We start from the raw sequence: 24,096 nt of genomic DNA, 5'->3' as shown, positions 1-24,096 counted from the left end.
TTGGGCCTAGACCATAGAATAATACAACTCCTTGTTTCTAATAATGTCATATAAAATGGCTCTGTTGCTTTTTCTGTTCTTCTTTTGAAGTATTTAAAAAGAGGGGGCATGGGAATGTAGGTCTCAGATGATAACAGAAAATTCATTAAGGAATGATGGAACAGAATGAGATAAGCAGAGGACCATCGGTCCTATTCCATAGGGATGATGGGACAGAATGAAGCAGAGGTCTATTGGTCCTATTCCATTGGTTTTTTTTTTTCCTATTCTCCTTGTTTTCTTTAACTACCATTCATTTTCCTTGGTTTTTCCCTTCCTATAATAAATCATATTGTTCCTAAACAAGCAGCAGCAGCAACTCAGCTATGGAGCTATTGTGGGATCTGAATTCACATTTACATTTGAAGGTTATTTTGTGAAAATGCCATGGTTTGACTTGAAAAATTGATGAATAGGAAAAAGTGTACTCAGGATGTCCATATTTTTATACTCATGTAAATTATTTTTATTAGATATTTTCTTTGTTTTCATTTCAAATGTTATCCCCTTTCCTAGTTTCCTCTCCAAAAATTCCCTATCCCCTCCCCCCTTCCCCTGCTCCCCAACCCACCCACTCCTGCTTCCTGGCCCTGGAATTCCCCTATACTGGGGCATAGAGCCTTCACAAGACCAAGGGCTTCTCTTCCCATTGATCACTGACTAGGCCATCCTCTGCTATATATGCAGCTGGAGCCATGAGTCCCACCATGTGTATTCTTTTATTGATGGCTTAGTCCCAGGGAGCTCTGGAGATACTGGTTAGTTCATATTGTTGTTCCTCCTATAGGGCTGCAAACCCCTTCAACTCCTTGGGTACTTTCTCCAGCTCATTCATTGGGGACCCTGTGCTCCGTCCAATGTATGACTGTGAGCATCCACTTCTGTATTTCTTAGGCAATGGCAGAGCCTCTCAGGAGATAGCTTTATCAAGGTCCTATCAGCAAGCTCTTGTTGTCATTTGCAATAATGTCTAAGTTTGGTGGTTGTTTATGGGATGGATCCCCAGGTGGGGCAGTCTCTGGATGGTCGGTCATTCCTTCAGTCTCTGCTCCGAACTTTGTCTCTGTAACTCCTTCCATGGGTATTTTGTTCCCCGTTCTAAGAAGGATCGAAGTGTCCACACTTTGGTCTTCCTTCTCCTTAAGTTACATGTGTTTTGCAAATTGTATCTTGGGAATTCTGAGTTTCTGAACTAATATCCACTTATCAATGAGTCAATATCATGTGTGTTCTTTTGTGACTTGGTTACCTCACTCAAGATGATATCCTACAGATCCATCTATTTGCCTAAGAATTTCATAAATTCATTGTTTTTAATAGCTGCATAGTACTCCATTGTTTAAATGTACCACATTTTCTGTATCCAGCCTTCTGTTGAGGGGCATCTGGGTTCTTTCCAGCTTCTGGCTATTATAAATAAGGTTGCTATGAACATAGTAGGGCATGTGTCCTTATTACAAGTTGGAACATCTTCTGGGTATATATGCCCAGGAGAGGTATTGCTGGATCTTGCAGTAGTACTATGTCCAATTTTCTGAGGAACTGCCAGACTGATTTCCAGAGTGGTTGTACCAGCTTGCAATCCCACCAGCAATGGAGGAGTGTTCCTCTTTCTCCATATCCTCGCCAGCATCTGCTGTCACCTGAATTTTTGATCTAGGCCATTCTGACTTGTGTGAGGTGAAATCTCAGGGTTGTTTTGATTTGCATTTCCCTGATGATTAAGGATGTTGAACAATTTTTAGGTGCTTCTCATCCATTCGGTATTCCTCAGTTGATGATTCTTTTATAGCTCTGTACCTCATTTTTAATATAGTTATTTGGTTTTCTGGAGTTCAACTTCTTGAGTTCTTTGTATATATTGGATACTAGCCCCCTATCAGATTTAGGTTGGTGAAGATCCTTTCTCAATCTGTTGGTGGCCTTTTTGTCTTATTGAAAGCGTCTTTTTCTTACAGAAGCTTTGCAATTTTATGAGGTCCCATTTATCAATTCTTGATCTTACATCACAAGCCATTGCTGTTCTGGTCAGGAATTTCTCCCCTGTGCCCATATCTTTGATGTTCTTCCCTACTTTCTCCTCTATAAGTTTCAGTGTCTCTGGTTTTATGTGGAGTTCCTTGATCCACTTAGATTTGAGCTTTGTACAGGAGATAAGAATGGATCAATTCGCAGTCTTCTACATGCTAACCACCAGTTGAGCCAGCACCATTTGTTGAAAATGCTATCTTTTTTCCACTGGATGGTTTTAGCTCCTTTTTCAAAGATCAAGTGACCATAGGTGCGTGGGTTCATTTCTGGGTCTTCAATTTGATTCCATTGATCTACCTGTCTGTCATTGTACCAGTACCATGCAGTTTTTTTTGTTTGTTTGTTTGTTTTTATCACAATTGCTTTGTAGTAAAGCTTGAGTTCAGGGATGGTGATTCTATCAGAGGTTAATTTATTGTTGAGAATAGTGTTTTCTATCCTAGAATTTTTGTTAATCCTGACGACTTCACAAATTGCCCTTTCTAGCTCTGTGAAGAATTGAGTTGGAATTTTGATGAGGATTGCATTGAATCTGTAGATTGATTTCAGCAGGATGGCCAATTTGACTATATTAATTCTTCCAATCCATGAGCATGGAAGATCTTTTCATCTTCTGAATGTTCTTTGATTTCTTTCTTCAGAGACTTGAAGTTCTTATCATATAGTTCTTTTACTTCCTTAGTTAGAGTCACACCAAGGAATTTTATGTTCTCTGTGACTATTTTGAAGGGTGTTGTTTGCCTAATTTCTTTCTCAGGCGGTTTATCCTTTGTGTCGAGAAAAGCCACTGATTTGTTTCAGTTAATTTTTATATCCAGCTATTTCACTGAAGTTGTTTATCAGGTTTAAGAGTTCTCTGGTTGAATTTTGGGGTCACATAAGTATACTATCATATCATCTGAAAATAGTGATATTTTGACTTCTTCCTTTCCCATTTATATCCCTTTGATCTCTTTTTGTTGTCTAATTGCTCTGGCTAGGACTTCAGGTACTATATTGAATAAGTATTTAACAAGAAATCCTACAAATTGTTTTTTACAGTCTTCACTGGCATTGCTGGTAAACATGAGAGGGTCAGAGATTCCATATTCGAATTAGTGTGCTGATAAGAAAATCTGAGAGCCTGGGAAGACCTATGGAACTATGATATTTAGTAATTTTAATTAGATGACACAAAAGTAATAATAATTCTTATGATTAATTGACATACAGAATAACATTCTCTATGATTGGGATTACTTTTTAATCAGCAATGGAACCTTTCTACCTCTTATCTTTTATTAATTAGTTATTTTATTTATTTACATTTCAAATGTTGTCCTCCTTCCCAGTCTCCCCTCCATAAATCCCCATCCCATGCCCCCTCCCCTTTACCTCTATGAGGGTGCTCCCCTACCCACCCACTCAATTCTACCTTACCCCTCTAGCATCCCTCCTATGCTAGGGTATCAGGCCTCCACAGGATCAAGCCCCCCCCCCCCCGCCCATTGATGCCAGATATGGCAATCCTCTGGTACATATGTAGCTGGAGCTATGGACCCACTCATGTGTACTCTTTGATTGGTGGTTTAGTCCCTGGGAGCTCTGGAGGATCCAGTTAGTTGATATTGTTGTTCTTTATATGGGTTTGCAATCTCCTCTGCTCTTTCAGTCTTTCCCCTGACTGTCCCTTTGGAGTTCCCAGGCTCAGTCCGATGGTTAGCTGTGAGTATCTGCTTCTGTCTTAGTCAAATGCTGGCAGAGCCTCTCAGAGGACAGACATATGAGGCTCCTGTCTGGGAGCACTTCTTTCCATCAAAAATAGTGTCAGGGTTTGGTGTCTGAAGATGGGATGGATCCCAAGGTGGGACAGTCTTTGCATGGCCTTTTATTCAGTCTCTGCTCCATTTTTTGAACCCGTGTTTCCATTAAATAGGAACAATTTGGGGTTGAAAATTTTGAGATGGGTGGGTGGCCCCATCCCTCAATTTTTTACCCCTTTTTAAAATCTAGTCTGTACACACACACTCACATTCACACATATACAGCCATATATGCATGCATACACACCAGTAATAAAAACCAAATTATTAATTATTTAAGAAGTTGCTCACATGTTACTATGCACTTGGAGGGAGAAAATAGTTTTACTTTACTCAAGATGCCTATGAGTTGTCATGGATGTTCACACATTTTCCATATATTTACATATACATATACGCATACACATACACATTCATATACATATACACATATAATTTTAATCTCAGGATATATATATATCCTAAAATTAAAATGGTAGATGCTTGTTTAGTTCATTTTAATTTTCTGCATATATTTTCAATTCCAGGAGAATTTGGACTTATTATTGGTATCTTTGTTAAGAAAATGTCTAATATTTTATTAAATAGTTCCATCTTTCTTGGAGTCAGTAAGACATTTTGCAGGAAGCAAGATTAAAGTAATAGGCTTCTGTTTTGCTTGATGATATCTGGTGTAGAACCCATTCTAACTGGCCAAAGGCACTCTTAGGATAAGCAAATTAAATGTGAATATATGTAGATATTATCATTATATCTAAAGATCTAATAAGGTAAAAATCAGATTAATAGTCAAAAGTATATCCTTAATTATTTATTTTAAAAATACTCCAGAAGTAATTGTGAGGAAATTTTATGCACTACATTGTCATTTCATTGTCTATATTATAAATAATAATTGATAATAATAATTATTAGGAATATTCTTCTAATCTTTGAATATACAGCTTCCATAATTATTTTTGGGGGGAGGAGGTTTTTGAGACAGGTTTTCTCTGTATAGCCCTGGAGTTCCTCTGTACTGGGGCATATAAACTTTGCTAGACCAAGAGGCCTTTCTTCCCATTGATGGCCGAATAGGCCATCTTCTGCTACATATGCAGCTAGAGACACAAGCTCTGGGGGTACTGATTAGTTCATGTTGTTGTTCCACCTATAGGGTTGCAGACCCTTTCAGCTCTTGGGTACTTTCTCTAGCTCCTCTATTGGGGGCCCTGTGTTCCATCCTATAGATGACTGTGAGCATCCACTTCTGTATTTGCCAGGCACTGGCAAAGCCTCACAGGAGACAGCTATATCAGGGTCCTTTCAGCAAAATCTGGCTGGCATATGCACTAGAGTCTACATTTGGTGGCTGATTATGGGATGGACTCCTGGGTGGGGCAGTCTCTGGATGGTCCATCCTTTCGTCTTACTTCCAAACTTTGTCTCTGCAACTCCTTCCATGGATATTTTATTTCGTATTCTAGGGATGAATGAAATATCCACATGTTGGTCTTCTTTCTTGATTTTCTTATGGTTTGGAAGTTGTATCTTGGGTATTCTAGGTTTCTGGGCTAATATCCACTTGTCAGTGAGTGCATATCAAGTGACTTCTTTTGTGATTGGGTTACCTCACTCAGGATGATATCCTCTAGATACATCCATTTGCCCAAGAATTTTATAAATTCATTGTTATTAAGAGCTGAGTAGCACTCCATTATGTAAATGTACCACATTTTCTGTATCCATCCCTCTATTGAGGGACATCTGAGTTCTTTCCAGCTTCTGGCTATTATAAATAAGGCTGCTATAAACATAGTGGAACATGTGTCCTTATTACCAGTTGGAACATCTTCTGGGTATATGCCCAGGAGAGGTATTGCTGGATCTAGCAGTAGTACTATGTCCAGTTTTCTGAGAAACTGCCAGACTGATTTCCAGAGTGGTTGTACCAGCTTGCAATCCCACCAGCAATGGAGGAGTGTTCCTCTTTCTCCACATCCTCGCCAGCATCTGCTGTCACCTGTGTTTTTGATCCTAGCCATTCTGATTGGTGTGAGGTGAAATCTCAGGGTTGTTTTGATTTGCATTTCTCTGATTATTAAGGATGTTGAACACTTTTTCAAGTGCTTCTCGGCCCTTTGGTATTCCTCAGTTGAGAAGTCTTTGTTAGTTCTGTTTTTATCCAAGTACACTGTAGCTGCCTTCAGACCCACCAGAAGAGGGCGTCAGATCTCATTAGGGATGGTTGTGAGCCACCATGTGGTTGCTGAAATTTGAACTCAGGACCTTTGAAAGAGCAGTCAGTGCTCTTAACCGCTGAGCCATCTCTCCAGCCACCAAGGAGTGTGGCTTAATACAAAGTATGAGACCATGTAACTGAGAGGAACAAGCTGAATAGAAATGAGATCTTGGTAAATGTGAATCTGAGCATCAGGACCATTGAGCAGCATTTTAAAACATGTACATCAGGGACAAATAGATAGGATAAGTCATATATAGTTTCCCTGCCACAGTTTGTAAATGATAAACCTATGTGGGATTTTTTCTTCAAATAAATATAGTTGGCGTGATTTTTATTTTTATGAAGACCTAGAATTTTCTGGTGTGAATTTAGGTAACCTCTCAGCTTTGCCCTTTTGTTCATTAGCATAACAGGCAGACATTCCAAAGTAGACTCCTCCTGAATAAAGACTCCCCATTGAAAACAACCATCTTCATCTATTTGCAAATGTATACAAACTTGTTATTAATTCAGAGATTCCCAGAGCTCCTAGCCAAGTGACATTATTTTCTGAGTCACAATTTCTATTTGATAAATGTTGAATTTGAGTTTGTTTCCTTAAAACAAGTTCTTGCTATAAGAACAACAGCAACAAGCATGCGAACCTTATATATGTGGACAGAGAACAACCAACTGGAGCTGGAAACATATGATGTGTTATATTATAAAGGCTCTGTAGTGTGAACCTAGATTCCTTCAGAGTGTCAGCCACAAATGCATGCTATGCTTTGGTCCGGTCTTCAATATCAGTGACAGGGGTTGTGTGTGTGTGTGTGTGTGTGTGTGTGTGTGTGTGTGTGTGTGTGTGGCCGAAATCTAATTATAAGTGAAAGGGAAAGCTTAAATCTTGTATCTATACTGCAGTTATAACAAAGGCAATTTTAAAGATCACTCTGCACCTGAGAAAGGGAGCGCTTAAGAGGAAAAGCCATTATCCTGACAGAAGAATATGAAAGCAATGTAAACATTGTTCTGTGTGGCATTCTTGAGTTCCCCTCCCCTCCCCCACTTCCCTGTCCTTACTCCCTAAAATCTCACTGTTGGAAAATTATCACCTTAGGTGTGCAGAAGGCTATTTTGGACAACCTTCCATACCTGGAGGATCATGTCAGCCATGCCAATGCAATGACAACCTTGACTACTCCATCCCTGGCAGCTGTGACAGCCTGTCTGGCTCCTGTCTGATTTGTAAGCCAGGTACAACAGGCCGGTACTGTGAGCTCTGTGCTGATGGGTATTTTGGAGACGCGGTTAATGCAAAGAACTGTCAACGTAAGTCCTGAACTATTGATGTCCCTGAGAGAATTGATGTATGATACCTCAAGGGAGATGATGAGCTCTCTCTCGAGTGGGGATTAGAGACTAGGAAATTATCTGTAACATGTGGGGGATGAATGCTCATGAAGATACGAAGTCTGCATGCTCCGAAATACTTCCTTGTAGTAATGAATAGCATAAATCCTTTAAAACTTGTCATATTGCTGAGTATTGGTTTTCATGGGATGCACATATTTACACTTATGTCTGCAAAGAAATTTTGTTTTAATTGAACTGAAATCTGTAACAAAAATGTTTAGAAATGATAACAGCCTGTATGGACTTTTTCATTAGTATCCACTTAATCGTTTGATTGAAATAAGTCATGTCTCTGTGTTGTTGTACAATATCTATCAGCAGGTGTTAAGTGGTTTTGCTTTCATATGAAGACTTTACACATTTTTGTTTCTTTTTAGTTTATAAGGGTAAAAACATGGCAATACTTTTACACAATGGCACCTGTTGTTGAGTTGCTTTAACTCACAGTCTTGAGTTGTTTGTAGAATGCTTCTCAAAGGTTTGAGGCCTTTTGCTACAACATACTCCTCTTCTGATCTTTTCCTCCTTAGGTAGAGAATTCAGTGATACTCAGATATTGCAGTTGTTTTATAGTAACAAAATATTCAAAAGAAAACAAGTCCAAAAGTACGGATCCTCGTCAGGGTTCTGATGGTTTACTCGACAGTCATCTACAGTGATGATTGACTTCAGTTATAATCCTTAGGAAGAGTGCTATGAGGCCAACCATAGTTTATTTCTGTGGAATTAATGTTGTAAGAAGAGACTTGATGCTGAGGTGCATTCAGGAGCTGTGGAATTGCAGGAATCAAAGGAAACTCAGCCTGTTATCTCTGTTGTAAGCAGCACAGAGCCATCATGAAAGGAGAGATGTTCCTCTCTGAAATTGAGATGCTTGGTGTTAGCTTTTTGCCCTTTCAGAACGCTAATTTGTTAAGTCAAAACAAGTCGTTCTCTGGAATAATTGGCATTTGTTAAAACCACAAATTGACTTTTAAAATAAAATTTCCCACAAGGCCAGAGTGACTTTAAACACCGTGCAACACAGCATTTCTGGAGAACAGCAGGGAACTCAAGAATGCCTTCTGTTCATGCTGCATACCAGGGAGTTTTAGTCTCTAGCTATCTGACTCTAGGAATGGTTCCCCCATATGCAAAGGGCCTTGCGTTTTCTGTGGGGGTTAATGGACATAACACCTACAGGGGATGTAGTAAGCTCTTGATCCTGGAGATTCCTTCCATTGTCAGTCTTTGGAAGTAGTCCCCATGTAGTCATAAATATTGGAGCCTCACTAATTCTAGGTCTAGTTAACCCATTTCATGACTTCTTTTTATGTCTTCTAATATCTCCCTCCACAAAGCTAAGGACATTCCACTCATTTTATTATGATCCATGGCATGAGGTTCTGTGAGATCATGACAGAAAAATTGGAGAACCGCAACAACTAAACATGGGAATCATCAACAGTTTGCCATGAAATATAGGTCTGCTTGTGACTTTTAACGCTCTTCAGCATATGAATTGATTTAAAGCCTATAAAATATTTTACTGAATATTTTTATAATTTTCAGGGGTATAATATCTCCTCTATGCATAGAGAGTAAGCCTTCATTCATATTCACTTCATAATTCATGGTGCTAAATACTGTAATCACAGCATTCAGGAAGCTGTAACAGAAAGATCACCAAGTCCTAGGCCAGCCTGGGCTACAAAATGGGACCATCTTAAAGCAGGTGCATGTGTGTATACACACACACGCACGTGTGCATGCACACACATGCACACACACACACATACACACACACGATTCTGACTAAAACAGAACTTTATTTTTGTCAAGATAAATTTCATGGATATCTCACTAGTATACAGAAATATTTTAAGTTATGTCCCCTATTTATTATATTTTCATGGATACTTATAAACTCTAATATTGCTTTTGTTATTTTTAGATGACATTGATCAGTTACAACCATCTTTATGGTAAATTTACTTTTGCAGTTCTCACTTTTAAGGAGTAGAGTTAGTGATTCTAAATAACTTGAAATTTGCAAAGCTTATGTATAATATACATAAGAAATTCATGTAAAGTTATAATATGCAGAACAATTTTCATGTCCACGGGAAAGTGAATTTTTAATGAAGATTTATTTTCTCATCCTGCTCTTACACTCCACCTATAGACTATCCTTGGGCTCTTGACTGAGAAAAAGGAATGGTGAATTGACTGGGCCAAATTCTCTGTTACTTCAAATTGGCGGTCACTGAGAAGGCCAAGTGTTGATGGAAGAGGGATACATTAAAAACAAAACAAAACAAAACAAAACAAAAAAAAAAAAAACAATTAGGAGTGGTAGAACTTGGAACAAATCAACAGAGTAATATCAGAAGATGGCACTGTGTCTATTGACAATGAATACATAAACTGTGACATTGTACATACTTACATGTCATCTTCTCTGCAACTTTATTCTGTTATCAGTGCAAATTATGTATACCATTAAAAACAGAGTAAGTCATCAATTACTACTTCTATCTGAGAACTAAATCAGATTTTAGACTTACATAGTATATGTTTCAGAATATCCTTATAAAACTTTTCTAATGCAAAAAATGATAAAAGTAACTGAAGTTAAGTATGTTTCCTACCTTTGGAAACAGAATACAAGTTGTAAAATAAAAGTGATTTTTTTTTGGCAATTATATATATATATATATATATATATATATATATATATATATATATATATATATAATTATGTTTCATTTTTAATAGATTATGTTCTCTTAAATGCTTTTATAGTATAAAAGGGATAAATATTCATTTAAATTTATTCTTATTGGAGATGAGAAAAAACTGGACCTAATAAATAATATCATATTGAAAATGTTTTATTAAAAATGATATAAATGCTGTACCAAGAGGATTATCAATACTGATAATTTCTAAAAATTGCTTCAAGGGTATATTTTATATATAATGAGAATATGAGAATTAGATATCACCCCAATGTGTCTAAGAAAAGGTAAAAACATTGAACCTGGAAATGGGGAACTTATAGCTCAAACAGATTCTGGGATTTGCTATAACAGTTACCACACATGTGATATTGGATATCAGTGCTTCTTTGTGTTCCATTGTCTTTATTCTCAAGATCATAATACTAATTGTATTTATATGTAAGTAGAATGATATGCTGAGCATGTCTACAATATGTAGAGATGTTGCAGGGATTAAATAATTGAATGCCTGAAAGAGTACCCACTGCATTAGAAGACATTCTAATACTGAACCCAGCTGTTGATATTTCCATGGCTACAGTTATCTTTAACAATTGTCATACGGATTTTCAGCCCTGCAAATCTTGTATTATTACATTAGGAATGTTCAACCAGAGAAGCCTACATATATATTTCAAACTTAATATAAGTTTCAAATCTGAGATGCTTCTAGTCACAGGCATTTCAGATGGGGGCTACCCGATCCATATTTGCAATCTGTAAGATTGTATTTTCACTGCCTGTGTGTCTTGTTTTTGCAGCATGCCGTTGTAATATCAATGGCTCCTTCTCAGAGATTTGTCACACTAGAACTGGGCAATGTGAGTGCAGACCCAATGTGCAGGGGCGGCACTGTGACGAGTGTAAGGTAAGGTTCACCCGCACCTCCTTTCAATGATGGATTTCATACTCATGTTGAACAAAGGGTTCCGAATTATTTACCTCTGAAGATGAAATATTTGTACTCACTGAAACCTTTTCTCAAACAGAAAACTCAACATTGCAGGTGACCTATGTTCCTACCTTCAAATTTATATAGTGATTGCTATACTTTAAGTGTTTCTTCAACAAATAACATAGGTTTAATTCTAGTTTAGGCGAAGTAAAATAATTTACCTTGGGGGAGTTTAAAATGTGCAACTCCTTTTGAGGTTAGTGAACACCACCCCTTCAAGTTCTGTCATTTAAAAAGTTAGTTTCAGTGAGTAAACATTCTATTTAGTGAAAATTTTCAAGATGATTTTAGATGTATCCGCTGGATAAAATGAAGTATTCCATTAATTGGAATGTTGTTCTCAGTATCTTCCTACAATGATGGCCCTACTCTGCCTAAGGCAGGTGCATTGAGCCTGTGGATTTTAGCTCCTGTTCCCTAGATACATTTTATTATTCACATCAACCAAGTAATTTTCAGGCTTTAGGTTGGGCTTTTACTAGAAAGTATCAAAATATACCTGCCTCTGTCTTTTGAATAATACCATATGGTCATTCTGCTTTGTTTCCTTGTTTTCCCTTCCGTCGGGTTTTAAAGCTCACTACCTGGTGGGACCCAGCGAAGCGATTCTGTGAGTCTTGTGACTGCAGTCCCCTGGGCTCTGTGTCACCGCAGTGTGATGTGATGGGAAGATGTATCTGTAAATCAGGCTTTGTAGGAAAACAGTGCAGCCTCAGCAGGCAGGTGCACCATCAAGAGGCGCAGTCGCAGAGAGCCCAGCAGGTGCTGGGGTCTCCTCCTCGGAGGTGGGGCTTCAGCAGCTCCAGCGGGTGCCCTCGGGGAGCCTATCCAGCCCCCGTGCCGGTAGGCACTGCTTGACTGTATGAGCATGCTGTGTTCCTGGACTGCAGATGAATTGGGTTGGAGATGTTTTATCAAATAGTTGTGATCGCTAAGTGTGCAAACTGGTCACTAAGTGTGTAACCTGCGAATGTAAGAATTAGACAATGCCTGACTAAAGCCTTGACTTTTAAAGATTGGTGTTTTTAAGCTTTTAAAACTTAAAGTGTGTAACTTTTCAGTGAGCTGTGGTGACTGGGGGGAGGGCTCAGCAGTTAAGGGCATTGACTGCTCTTCCAGAGGACCCAGATTTGATTCCTAGTACCTAACTCACAGTCTTCTGTAAATCTCATTCCTGATTCCTGAGAATCCAACACCAACTTCTGGCCTCTGCAGTACCAGACACCACTGTTGTGCACACACATACATGCAGGCAAAATACTTGTACACACAAAGTAAACTATTTTCAAAAGCATGTCTACGGACAAACCAAAGAAAAATTTAGTTGAAGGGAACTTAAGGTATCAAAAGTGATGTTTTCTAGAGAACTAAGAGCTAATGCAATTAGTTAATGAAGATGCTAACTGAATGTTAAGTAACACGAGCCTGACATTTCATTTTAACTAAGAATTTGCTCATTTCTACCTGATGAGTTTGCTCATGTGCACACCAAACACAAGAAACACGTTCTCACTTTTACTGACACAAAAGTAAGAAAATTGTCCCACTTTCAAAAGTTTCCTCCCCATTGGGTGGCTCACAGCCAGCTATGTTCCAGAGATTCCAGTATCCTCTTTTGTAATTTCTACCATCTGTACTCAAGTGCTCATGCATGCCAGTGTTTGTATATGTGTCTCTGGGTATGTGGGGAGATGTGAGTGCATGCATGTGTATATCTGTGTCTCTGCATGCATCTGATTGTGTGTCGGTGTGTGCATGTCTCTGGATGTATATGTCTGTGTGACGGTGGGTGTGTGAGTGTGATTGCACATTATATAGTTGAAATTATAGTCTAGATAATGTGTATGCTGCTTTTTAGAATTTTTACTTGGCATTGTGTCATAAATATATTCTTATCATTAAAACTGCTTCAAAATAGATTTTACTTAATTGCTTCTCATTTTGTAACATTAGTATATTATAATATAATTTATGTAGTGTGTCTCTAACAGTGAAGATTTGAGTGTTGCCACAACTACATGCTATGGTAAACAATGTATAATGAGCTTGCTTGTTATTTACTTGTTGTTTTGATAGCTGATAATTTCTCTAAGGTTAAAGGTTTTACATTGAAATGATTTTTATGAATAAAAAGTTTTATGTTTTTATAGGTAAATTTAATCTCAAAGATATTCATTATTGTTACTGCTATATAATTTTTACTTTAATATGATAAATTTGAATTATAACTAGAACTTAAAATAAAGCTGGCAGTAAAAATTAACATGATTATCACATTCAATCAACTCATTGTACATTTTAAACAATGTAACTATTCTTAGCTAGTCATATTAAGTCTAATTCTCAGTGTAATTTTAATTTTTCAAATTTCTAACACTGCTGACAATAATATTAAAAATCTAACAAAGCTTATTCATTTCTCTTTGGGTGATTCCCAATAAATTGCAAGATTAATTTTTACCAAGAAGTAATTATGAAGTTTAATTTTACAAAATACAAATTATTTTGACAAAGAAGTAATTACTGAGAGTAATTTTCCAGATTAAAATGCCATAATAATGTGACATACTTTATATTTATAAAAAAAAGTAGTGTGCTTTAAGTAGGAAATATGCTCTTCATTTTCCTAGTACTAGTGATGATCCCTGAATCCACCAGTCTTTTCAGTCAGAGTTACCCTGGGCCTGATAACATATATTCCAAGAATGTCATATATTCTAAGAATGAATTCCCACCCATGGTGGGAAGGTGATGCGGTACCAGTAGATGTAAGATCTACAACTTCAAACTTGGATATAAAAAATATGGCTTTGTCTTTCTAATAAAATGAATTGATCTTTTTTCACAAACTGGTTTTGATGTCTAGAGTACTGAATAATGAAAAAAATTTTAAACAAGCTCACAAAATTTAGAAGTAATTCAGTTTAGTGTACAAACAGTAAAGTGAGTAAAAATTTTAATTTAAAACCAGAAACGTGACCCATAATCCATTTCATATTGTGTTGGAACCAAGGAAGACCATAATGGCTGCTAAGACTAAGATTAAAAACACACTGCCTGTTTTGATACAATTTTGATAACATTTCCAAGTAGCTATGCTTTTCTCATGGTCAAAATAAAGGAATCTACTGAGTAATAGACGGTTGTTAATGCCACACAGAGCCTGGTGGACCAAGGGTTCTTCGCTACTGCCCTGTCTAGATTTGGGTTATCAGCTAGCTTGCTGAGATTCAATCACTTTCTTTTCTCTTCCATGCCAGCCTGAAACCTTTGGCCTGCAACTGGGAAGGGGTTGTCTGCCCTGCAACTGCAATTCTTTTGGGTCTAAGTCCTTTGACTGTGAAGCAAGTGGGCAGTGCTGGTGCCAGCCTGGAGTAGCAGGGAAGAAATGTGACCGTTGTGCCCATGGCTACTTCAACTTCCAAGAAGGAGGCTGCATAGGTCTGTGAATGAAACTAATGTCCTGTATATCCATTCTTGGATTTTATAGTCCTAGTTCTTGTCATGATTTGATATGTTAAAGAAAATGCGTGTGGAAAACAAACATGCAATGCAAAGTATTTAAAATAACCAATACGTTAAATTTTAATACATAACAGAACACGGTGCAGTTGGCAACACTGCATGTAACCAGGCTTGTAAGTACTGAACAGCCATCAGCAGATCCCGATCCAGACATGCCCTATTGTCTGTGCCCTCTGTCCCCATGACTGGTGTAGCTTTAAATTCAAATGTTCAGGGTGCTTTATACCAGTGTCGTCTTAGCTTACTCTTCTTCTTAAACCAAGACATCTCTTCTCCTACCACAAAATAGGACCAAGAAGTTTGTTCTTGGGTTGTTTGTTTCTTTGTTTGTTTGCTTTTCTAGTACAAAAATCATACTTGTATGAAAGTTGCCTCAGAAACCTTGACATTCTACAAGAGAAACAGGTTGTATCTTGGTATTTAATTCATGAGGAAATGCAGATTGGAGTTTCTAACATGATGGCCTGAAAGGGTGTTTGTCCTATGTTGAACGAGATCTTTCATACAAATCATGAACTAAACACACACACACACACATGCACAAGCACACACACACACACACACACACACACATTAGGATACTAGGTGAGAAAATAGATTGAAATAAGCTTTGATTTATATATCATTAATTTAGAACTGATGCTATTACAACAACCACAAAAATGAGTTGCACGTATTTGCTAAGTTCATTGACTGACAGCTGTTGACTCTATACTTTCTTCACAGCCCCAGTGCTACATTTTAAGATGTTTCATTGACCATTATTGCAAATTTATGTTGGAATCAAAATAACACCTTAAAGGATTTAAAGAACCACTATCTTTCAGATTATCTTCCAAATTTTAGGCATATGGCTTATATTAGTTAGGGTTTTACTGCTGTGAACAGAAACCATGACCAAGGCAAGTCTTATAAAAAACAACATTTAATTGGGACTGGCTTACAGGTTCAGAGGTTCAGTCCATTATCATCAAGGTGGGAACATGTCAGTATCCAAACAGGCATGGCACAGGAGCAGCTGAGAGTTCTATGTCTTCATCCAAAGGCTGCTAGTGGAAGACTGACTTCCAGGCAACTAGGGTGAGGATCTTATACCCACACCCACAGTGACACACCCATTCCAACCAGGTCACACCTATTCCAGCAAGGCCACACCTTCAGATGGTGCCACTCCCTGGACCAAGGATATACAAACCACCACATGGCTTTTATCAGAAAGCCATTTTAAGTCATGTTCAATGTGGTAAAGATCTTCTAATAACTGTGTGTGATCTCTAGGCTAATATCTACAAGCCCTAAAAATTATCAAGAACGACTTAAAAATATTCTGCTCTTTAAGCACAATTCTCAGTAATATTTTAACATAATATGAATTAATACTGAGCTATCTAATTTAGGAATTCCATTGCTATGATACTATACCATGACCAAAAGCAACTTGTAGAAGAAAGGGTTTATTTCAGCTTATAATCTTTATGTAACACTCGATTACTAATAGAAGTCAAGGCAGGACAAAAAGCAGAACCAGAGGACAGGAGCTGATACAGAGGCCACAAAGGAGTATTGCTTAATGGGTTACTCCTCAGGCCTTACACATCCTGCTTTCGTATACAACTGAGGACTACTGGACTGGAGGTGGCAACATCCATGTTGAAATGAGCTCACCTGCATCAATTATCAATCAACACAATTCCCACCAGCTTGCCCATAGAACAGTCTGGTGGGGGCATTTTCTCAGTTGAGAATCTCTCCTCCCAAATAGCCTTAATTTCTGTCAAAATGGAAAAAAAAAAGAGTTATCCAGAACAGGGTGGGGCCTATTATATTTTGAAAGAGATTTACTAACAAAAGTTATTAATAAAAATAATATTTAACTTTATCAAGTGGTGATAAAATGCCAAATGCATACTTTATTGCATTATAAGCCAGAAAGACAGACTAGAGGGGAGTTAAAAATCAGACCAGGTAAGATTATAGTTGTGTATAAGGTAGGTTTTTCGTGTCTCTATCTAAATGTTTGAATTGGAACTTAAGGGTTTATTTTGGCTCATAGCTTAATGATATATTCTCTCCTGGTGAAGTGGGCATGTTGACAGGAGCATAAGGCAGCTGGCCACATTGTTCAGAAAAGAAATAAATGATGGTATCCATGCTGTTTCTCTTTCCCATTATATTTGATCCCAGGCCATGGAATGATTCAGGGTTAGTTTTACCCCCTTAGTTAAGCATCACTAGAAACTCCCTAGTAGACACTCCCAGAAAGGCACGGTGATTCAAGATCCATGGGAGTCCTTACAAAATGAGAGTATTACTCCTACCAAATATCCTGTGTGGAATATGTATCTGGTGGCCCACTTAGGAAAGAATTTTATGACCTTGGCAATGTAATTTGAATATGCTTTCCCACTGCAAAATTCAGCTTTTACCTCTATTTATATTTTACTATATAAAAAGTATCTATGTCAAGAGGATTCATAGGAATTCACTGAGTTAATGATGGCTTTAGAATAATGATGAGAGATGATGACTATAAGTATATTTCCTGACATTATCTTTATTAACAGTTTTAATTGTGGTACACATTATGCTTTGGCAGAGAAAGCTAATTCATTGCTCAGATCTCTATGATTACACCGAAGTTCTACATAGCAAATTTCTATTTTCAAATAATGATTCAGATGTACCAACATGTTTCTTAGCACATAAATTTAAACATAATGCTATTTTTTCTTTTTAATGAATGTCATATATAAATAAATCTATCAGCTTATCATTAGCAAAACAGTATCAATAACCACTAGCATTTATTTGGCACTTATTCTATGTCAAGCACTGTACTAAGCATTCAGAGCTGGTATAAAACAATTTGAGTAATAATAAATATGACACTTTAGATTTTAAATTAATCAAATAATCAATTGACTCAGTTAAAATAGGTTAGCCATCAACTAACCAGTTAAAAAACTATCCCACAACACTGATCTTCAGTTTGAATTTGAGTATTCTTGTTTCTTGTCTTATAATATTTTGTTAAGTACTGTGCCTAACTGTATTCTTAGCAGTTGGATTGAGTTGACCCAGTAAATGGTGTGCATCATTTCTCATGGTAGGCTTTGAAGATCTACTCAAATTTAATTCTTACTTTCTTTGAGAATATACAAGAAGTAGGAAATTCATAATACTATAGTTCATTTATGGTAAGAAAAAACTTGGGAATTAAAGAACTAAATAGGGTAGTATGACAATTTAGAAATAATTACTTTAAAAGTTTTATAATGGAATTATTTTTAAATACATCTAAAACTGAAATACACTATGTTATTTACAATTATATGCACAATGCACTAGACTTAAGTATTACATTTGTTTGCTTTAATGAAATCTGATGTTATATGGAAGAAAAGATTAATTTTTATATCAAAGAAAAGTAGAAATAAACTTGGAATAAACACATAAAATAAACCACTCTTTCCTCCAATAGACGACGGGACAGACCCTAAGAAGCTGCCTCTGCCCTATCAGCAAGAAACAGCCTGGAGCCTCCCTTTCCCTTTTCATTCTCTTGGGGTACAGAATAAAGGGCTGACGACCCAAAAGCTTCATGTGAGCCAAGAAATGGAACAGGAAAGTTGATAGGTTACTACCACCTTTATGTAGTTAGGGATCTCCCGACAATAAGGCCAACATTTTCATATTCCTTCAGGATTTACAGCTTTGAGGCTGTAGGGAACCAGACCTTAGATGGAATCTTTCACCCAAGCATCCCCTTTCTTCCCCATAAAGCCCTAAAGTCCCTGGAACACAAGGTACAAGTATCCATTCCCTTAGAAAAACTGAAACCTCTCATTGTTAGTCAAGAGCCATCATAGGACAAGCTAATAACTAGCAAGTGATCTTCCTGAGATGGTCTGCTTCAGATTATGATCTGCGACAGATTTCCTCTATAGATAAGGCCCAAGAGAATTCATTTTAGGAAAGATTCCTGCTATTAATATGCTTTTCCTGTTATTATTAAACATATATAACAATCACTAGGTATTAGCCCACCCCTTTTGAGCAGATCTCTGCAGATCTACAAAGATGTACTGTCTTGTAGTGATGCTATATAAATAAAGAAATAGATGACTTCTTTTTTTTATTTAAATATTTTTTTATCATGTATTTTCCTCAATTACATTTCCAATGCTATCCCAAAAGTCCCCATACCCTCCCCCACACTCCCCTACCCACTTATTCCCACTTTTTGGCCCTGGCGATCCCCTGTACTGGGGCATATAAAGTTTGCACATCCACTGGGCCTCTCTTTCCAGTGATGGCCGACTAGGTCATCTTTTGATACATATGCAGCTAGAGTCAAGAGCTCCGGGGTACTGGTTAGTTCATAATGTTGTTGCACCTACAGGGTTGCAGATCTCTTTAGCTCCTTGGATACTTTCTCTAGTTCCTCCATTGGGGGCCCTGTGATCCATCCAATAGTTGACTGTGAGCATCCACTTCTGTGTTTGCTAGGCCCCGGCCTAGTCTCACAAGAGACAGCTATATCAGGGTCCTTTCAGCAAACTCTTGCTAGTGTATGAAATGGTGTCATTGTTTGGAGGCTAATTATGGGATGGATTCCTGGATATGGCAGTCTCTAGATGTTCCATCCTTTTGTCTCAGCTCCAAACTTTGTAACTCCTTCCATGGGTGATTGTTCCCAATTCTAAGAAGGGACAAAGTGTCCACACTTTGGTCTTCGTTCTTCTTCAGTTTCATGTGTTTTGCAAATTGTATCTTATATCTCAGGTATATTAAGTTTCTGGGCTAATATCCACTTATCAGTGAGTATATATAATTTGAGTTCTTTTGTGATTGTTACCTCACTCAGGATGATGCCCTCCAGGTCCAACCATTTGCCTAGGAATTTCATAAATTCATTCTTTTTAATAGCCTAGTAGTACTCCATTGTGTAAATGTATCACATTTTCTGTATCCATTCCTCTGTTGAGGGGCATCTGGGTTCTTTCCAGCTTCTGACTATTATAAATAAGGCTGCTATGAACATAGTGGAGCATGTGTCCTTCTTACCAGTTGGAACATCTTCTGGATACATGCCCAGAAGAGGTATTGCAGGATCCTCCGGTAGTACTATGTCCAATTTTCTGAGGAACTGCCAGACTGATTTCCAGAGTGGTTATACCAGCTTGCAATCCCACCAGCAATGGAGGAGTGTTCCTCTTTCTCCACATCCTCGCCAGCATCTGCTGTCACCTGAATTTTTGATCTTAGCCATTCTGAGTGGTATGAGGTAGAATCTCAGGGTTGTTTTGATTTGCATTTCCCTGATAATTAAGGATGTTGAACATTTTTTCAGGTGCTTCTCAGCCATTCTGTATTCCTCAGGTGAGAATTCTTTGTTTAGCTCTGAGCCCCATTTTCTAATGGGGTTATTTGATTTTCTGGAGTCCACCTTCTTGAGTTCTTTATATATATTGGATATTAGTCCCCTATCTGATTTAGGATAGGTAAAGATACTTTCCCAATCTGTTGGTGGCCTTTTTGTCTTATTGACGGTGTCTTTTGCCTTACAGAAGCTTTACAGTTTCATGAGGTCCCATTTGTCAATTCTCGATTTTACAGCACAAGCCATTGCTGTTCTATTCAGGAATTTTTCCCCTGTGCCCATATCTTCGAGGCTTTTCCCCACTTTCTCCTCTATAAGTTTCAGTGTCTCTGGTTTTATGTGGAGTTCCTTGATCCACTTAGATTTGACCTTAGTACAAGGAGATAGGAATGGATCGATTCACATTCTTCTACATGATAACCACCAGTTGTGCCAGCACCAATTGTTGAAAATGCTGTCTTTCTTCCACTGGATGGTTTTAGCTCCCTTGTTGAATATCAAGTGACCATAGGTGTGTGGGTTCATTAATAGATGACTTCTTAATTCTCAGTGATAATCCTACATGAATTCCTAAAATTATATCAATGATTATTAAGCTCTTTTATAGTGGGACTGCTATTAGGTCCTTTTCTGATAGTCAAAACTGCAATGAGAAATCTGTCAGTCTCTCGTGTGTCAGCAGTTATTTGCTCTTAGATAGTAACCAGAGCACATTTCAAGAGGTTGTTAAACAATTAACCAAAGTCATAAAAAGGGGTCTAATGATTTATTATAAGTGCTAGGACAGAAGATAAATATGTACACAAAATGTCACTAATAACTTAATTATGGTTCTTAACTCCTAGTGAGCCTGTGGAGCTGTGACAGGTGATGAATATTTAGCCAGGTATTTATGTCTAGTGGATATGCATATAAACATTCTCTGTTGTAAACTTCTATTTCAACTTAGGATTTGATTTTACCTGTGAACTTGTGGTGAACTTCTACCACTTGATCATATATTCTGAAAAATGTTTAAGTGCTGAGGACAAAGAGAAGAGTTGGAGGGACTGAGCTGAAGAGAACACTTTTGGACAGAGTACTTCTTAGACAAAGAGGAGACAAAAAGGAATTTTTCCCTTGCCCCGCTTAGGATATTTCTGCTTTCCCTTGTTTCTTAGATAGCTTTCCCCAAAAAACTTTTAACAGCATTTAGTAATAAATGCTGTAATCTCTTTTCAGAGTGTCCCTTTTATTTCCTGCAACCTCCAGACTAGCAGGCTGAAAGAGCTGTACAGTTCCTACTGAGCTAGAACAAAGGCCACATTATTTAATCCCCCACTGTTAGGCTACAGGTGTCAATCGCCTAAGCCAGAGCTTTTTACCCTTAGAAAGAGCAAGAACAGGTTTTTTAGTACTTTTCAGAAGTTATCATCAGCACATCAGTATAGTTAGAGAGCTAGAATGTCCTGAGACCCGAGACTTTAAAGCTACACCAGAGTCCTACTCTGCCCCAAACCACTACCCTCTCCAGGCCGAGAGGCTCCTGGCAGTTGTTCTAATTAAAGAACTATCAGCTTCTACAAATCAATAAATCTATGATAAAGAACATTATATTTCATAGTATCTACATAAAAGATGGATAAGAGGGAATTTGGCCACATTGCTTACTTTATAGAGAAACAGAAAGTGCTAAAAGTTTGAAATTACAAAACAAAATGGAACATTTATTGATGGGACACTTTTGTGAAACATACTATACCATGGTACGAATAGCAAGGTAGGCACCTCACATCCTCATGGATCCTTAGACATGGTATTAAAAATAGAAAGGAGCAAATCAACACATTAAGAACTTGGCATTTTATATCAAATTTTGCCTTTGATTCATCTTTGCTTTCCCTCTTTTATCTTGTGAAGCTTGTGACTGTTCTCATCTGGGCAACAACTGTGACCCAAAAACTGGCCAATGCATTTGCCCACCCAATACCACTGGAGAAAAGTGTTCTGAGTGTCTTCCCAACACCTGGGGTCACAGCATTGTCACCGGCTGTAAGGTAAGTGGGTCATTATCGTCTGAATACTTTCTTGTAGTTTTCATTCAGCTGAGGTCTGTAACTGTGTATTTCAAACCAATATCACCTCACCAAATAACAGAATTATCAAAGACTATCTTAAAGACACAGGTCATTATTTTTTTTAACTTTACTATGACAGAGACATTTACTTGTTGAATTTATGATACTTAGAAAAATAGAAGGAAAAGGACAAATAAATCTATAATAAAACCCCAAACAACTTTCTCATTCTTTTTTTTATTACGTATTTTCCTCAATTACATTTCCAATGCTATCCCAAAAGTCCCCCACACCCTTTCCCCCCACTCCCCTACCCACCCATTCCCATTTTTTGGCCCTGGCATTCCCCTGGACTGGGGCATATAAAGTTTGCATGTCCAATGGGCATCTCTTTCCAGTGATGGCTGACTAGGCCATCTTTTGATACATATGCAGCTAGAGTCAAGAGCTCCAGGGTACTGGTTAGTTCATAATGTTGCACCTACAGGGTTGCAGATCTCTTTAGTTCCTTGGATACTTTCTCTAGCTCCTCCATTGGGGGCCCTGTGATCCATCCAATAGTTGACTGTGAGCATCCACTTCTGTGTTTGCTAGGCCCCGGCATAGTCTCACAAGAGACAGCTATATCACGGTCCTTGCAACAAACGCTTGCTAGTATATGCAATGGTGTCATCGTTTGGAGGCTAATTATGGGACGGATCCCTGGATATGCCAGTCTCTAGATGGTCCATCCTTTTGTATCAGCTCCAAACTTTGTCTCTGTAACTCCTTCCATGGGTGATTGTTTCCAATTCTAAGAAGGGGCAAAGTGTCCATACTTTGGTCTTCGTTCTTCTTCAGTTTCATGTGTTTTGCAAATTGTACCTTATATCTCGCTATCCTAAGTTTCTGGGCTAAAAATCAGCTGGCCTTCACACCTCCTGGTACCACTGCATTGTTTTAATAGTGTAGCTTACAGATTTTCTCACCTTTATGAAAATAGAATAATATTCTATATTTTGTTTTGTCTTACCTTGAGGAGAATGTGATTTGTCTTCTGTCCTTTAGTCTTACGCTTTTTGTAGTTTATCCATCCTATTGCATATACCCAAAGTTTGTTCAATTTAGTTGCTTAGTAATAACAATACATTATATATTCTACTGGATCCTGTTAATTTGTTTATACTGATAGGCAGTTTGGAGCATCCATTAGTAACTTTGCTATGAACATTAGTGTGGGAGTTAGCAGTATATTCATAAAACCTAAATTCTAATTTCTCTTAAGAATACCCCATATCTTTGCCAACACAGCCAATTCTATTTTAATATTAATTATTTAGTTTGTTATGTATCTCTGCTTTTCTCTTTTGCAATTCTTTATGCATAACAATGGTAGGCATTGGGTTGCTTATTTAATCAACTGTTTGCCATTTACATGCATTCTGTTAAGAAGTTGTTAAATCTGTCGCTCACTTTCCTTCTGAGAATGTGTTCCATGAAAATTAATTATAAAAGCTTTGTGTATTGTAAATATATGTTTTTTTAACACACACACACAACATGCACACACATAAACCGAGAATATAGCTAGCTCTGTACTTAGTATCTTCATCTAATTTTTGTATGTGTGAACAAGTGTATCATTTCTTTTCTAGATCCAGTTTCTTATACTTTTCTTTGGAACAATTTGTTTGCCCAAATCTATAGATTTCCTTTTTTTGGTTGTTGTTGTTTTCTTTGCAAAGATTTATAATTTTATCTTACCTCTTAAATTTAGATCCAACATATTACATTTACTATCAATTTTTATCTAGTGTGAGGAAATTAAATTTACTTTTTTAATGTCTAATTTTTCCAACAGTATTTATTGAAAGGACTCCCTTCCTATCGAATTAGCTTAATTCCTTTTTTAGAGAAACTGGTCTCATGTTCATGGTTTTTGGA

The 24,096-nt window shown here is 37.5% G+C and overlaps 1 protein-coding gene across 5 annotated transcripts in view; it reads left to right on the top strand.

Moving 5' to 3' along the window:
* Positions 1 to 24,096, top strand: part of Lama2 (laminin, alpha 2) — a 635,907-nt gene that overhangs the window by 397,742 nt on the left and 214,069 nt on the right. For all 5 annotated transcript variants that reach the window (XM_017313815.1, XM_011243134.1, XM_011243135.1 and 2 more), the window contains exons 19-22: positions 7,196 to 7,407; positions 11,015 to 11,121; positions 14,469 to 14,649; positions 22,016 to 22,152. In XM_017313815.1, coding sequence (XP_017169304.1) covers positions 7,196 to 7,407; positions 11,015 to 11,121; positions 14,469 to 14,649; positions 22,016 to 22,152 — 637 coding nt within the window. The remainder of the gene's footprint in view (positions 1 to 7,195; positions 7,408 to 11,014; positions 11,122 to 14,468; positions 14,650 to 22,015; positions 22,153 to 24,096) is intronic.

Source organism: Mus musculus, chromosome 10, assembly GCF_000001635.26.
Source record: "Mus musculus strain C57BL/6J chromosome 10, GRCm38.p6 C57BL/6J".
NCBI lineage: Eukaryota > Metazoa > Chordata > Mammalia > Rodentia > Muridae > Mus > Mus musculus.
This window is presented reverse-complemented; position numbering and strand designations above follow the sequence as displayed.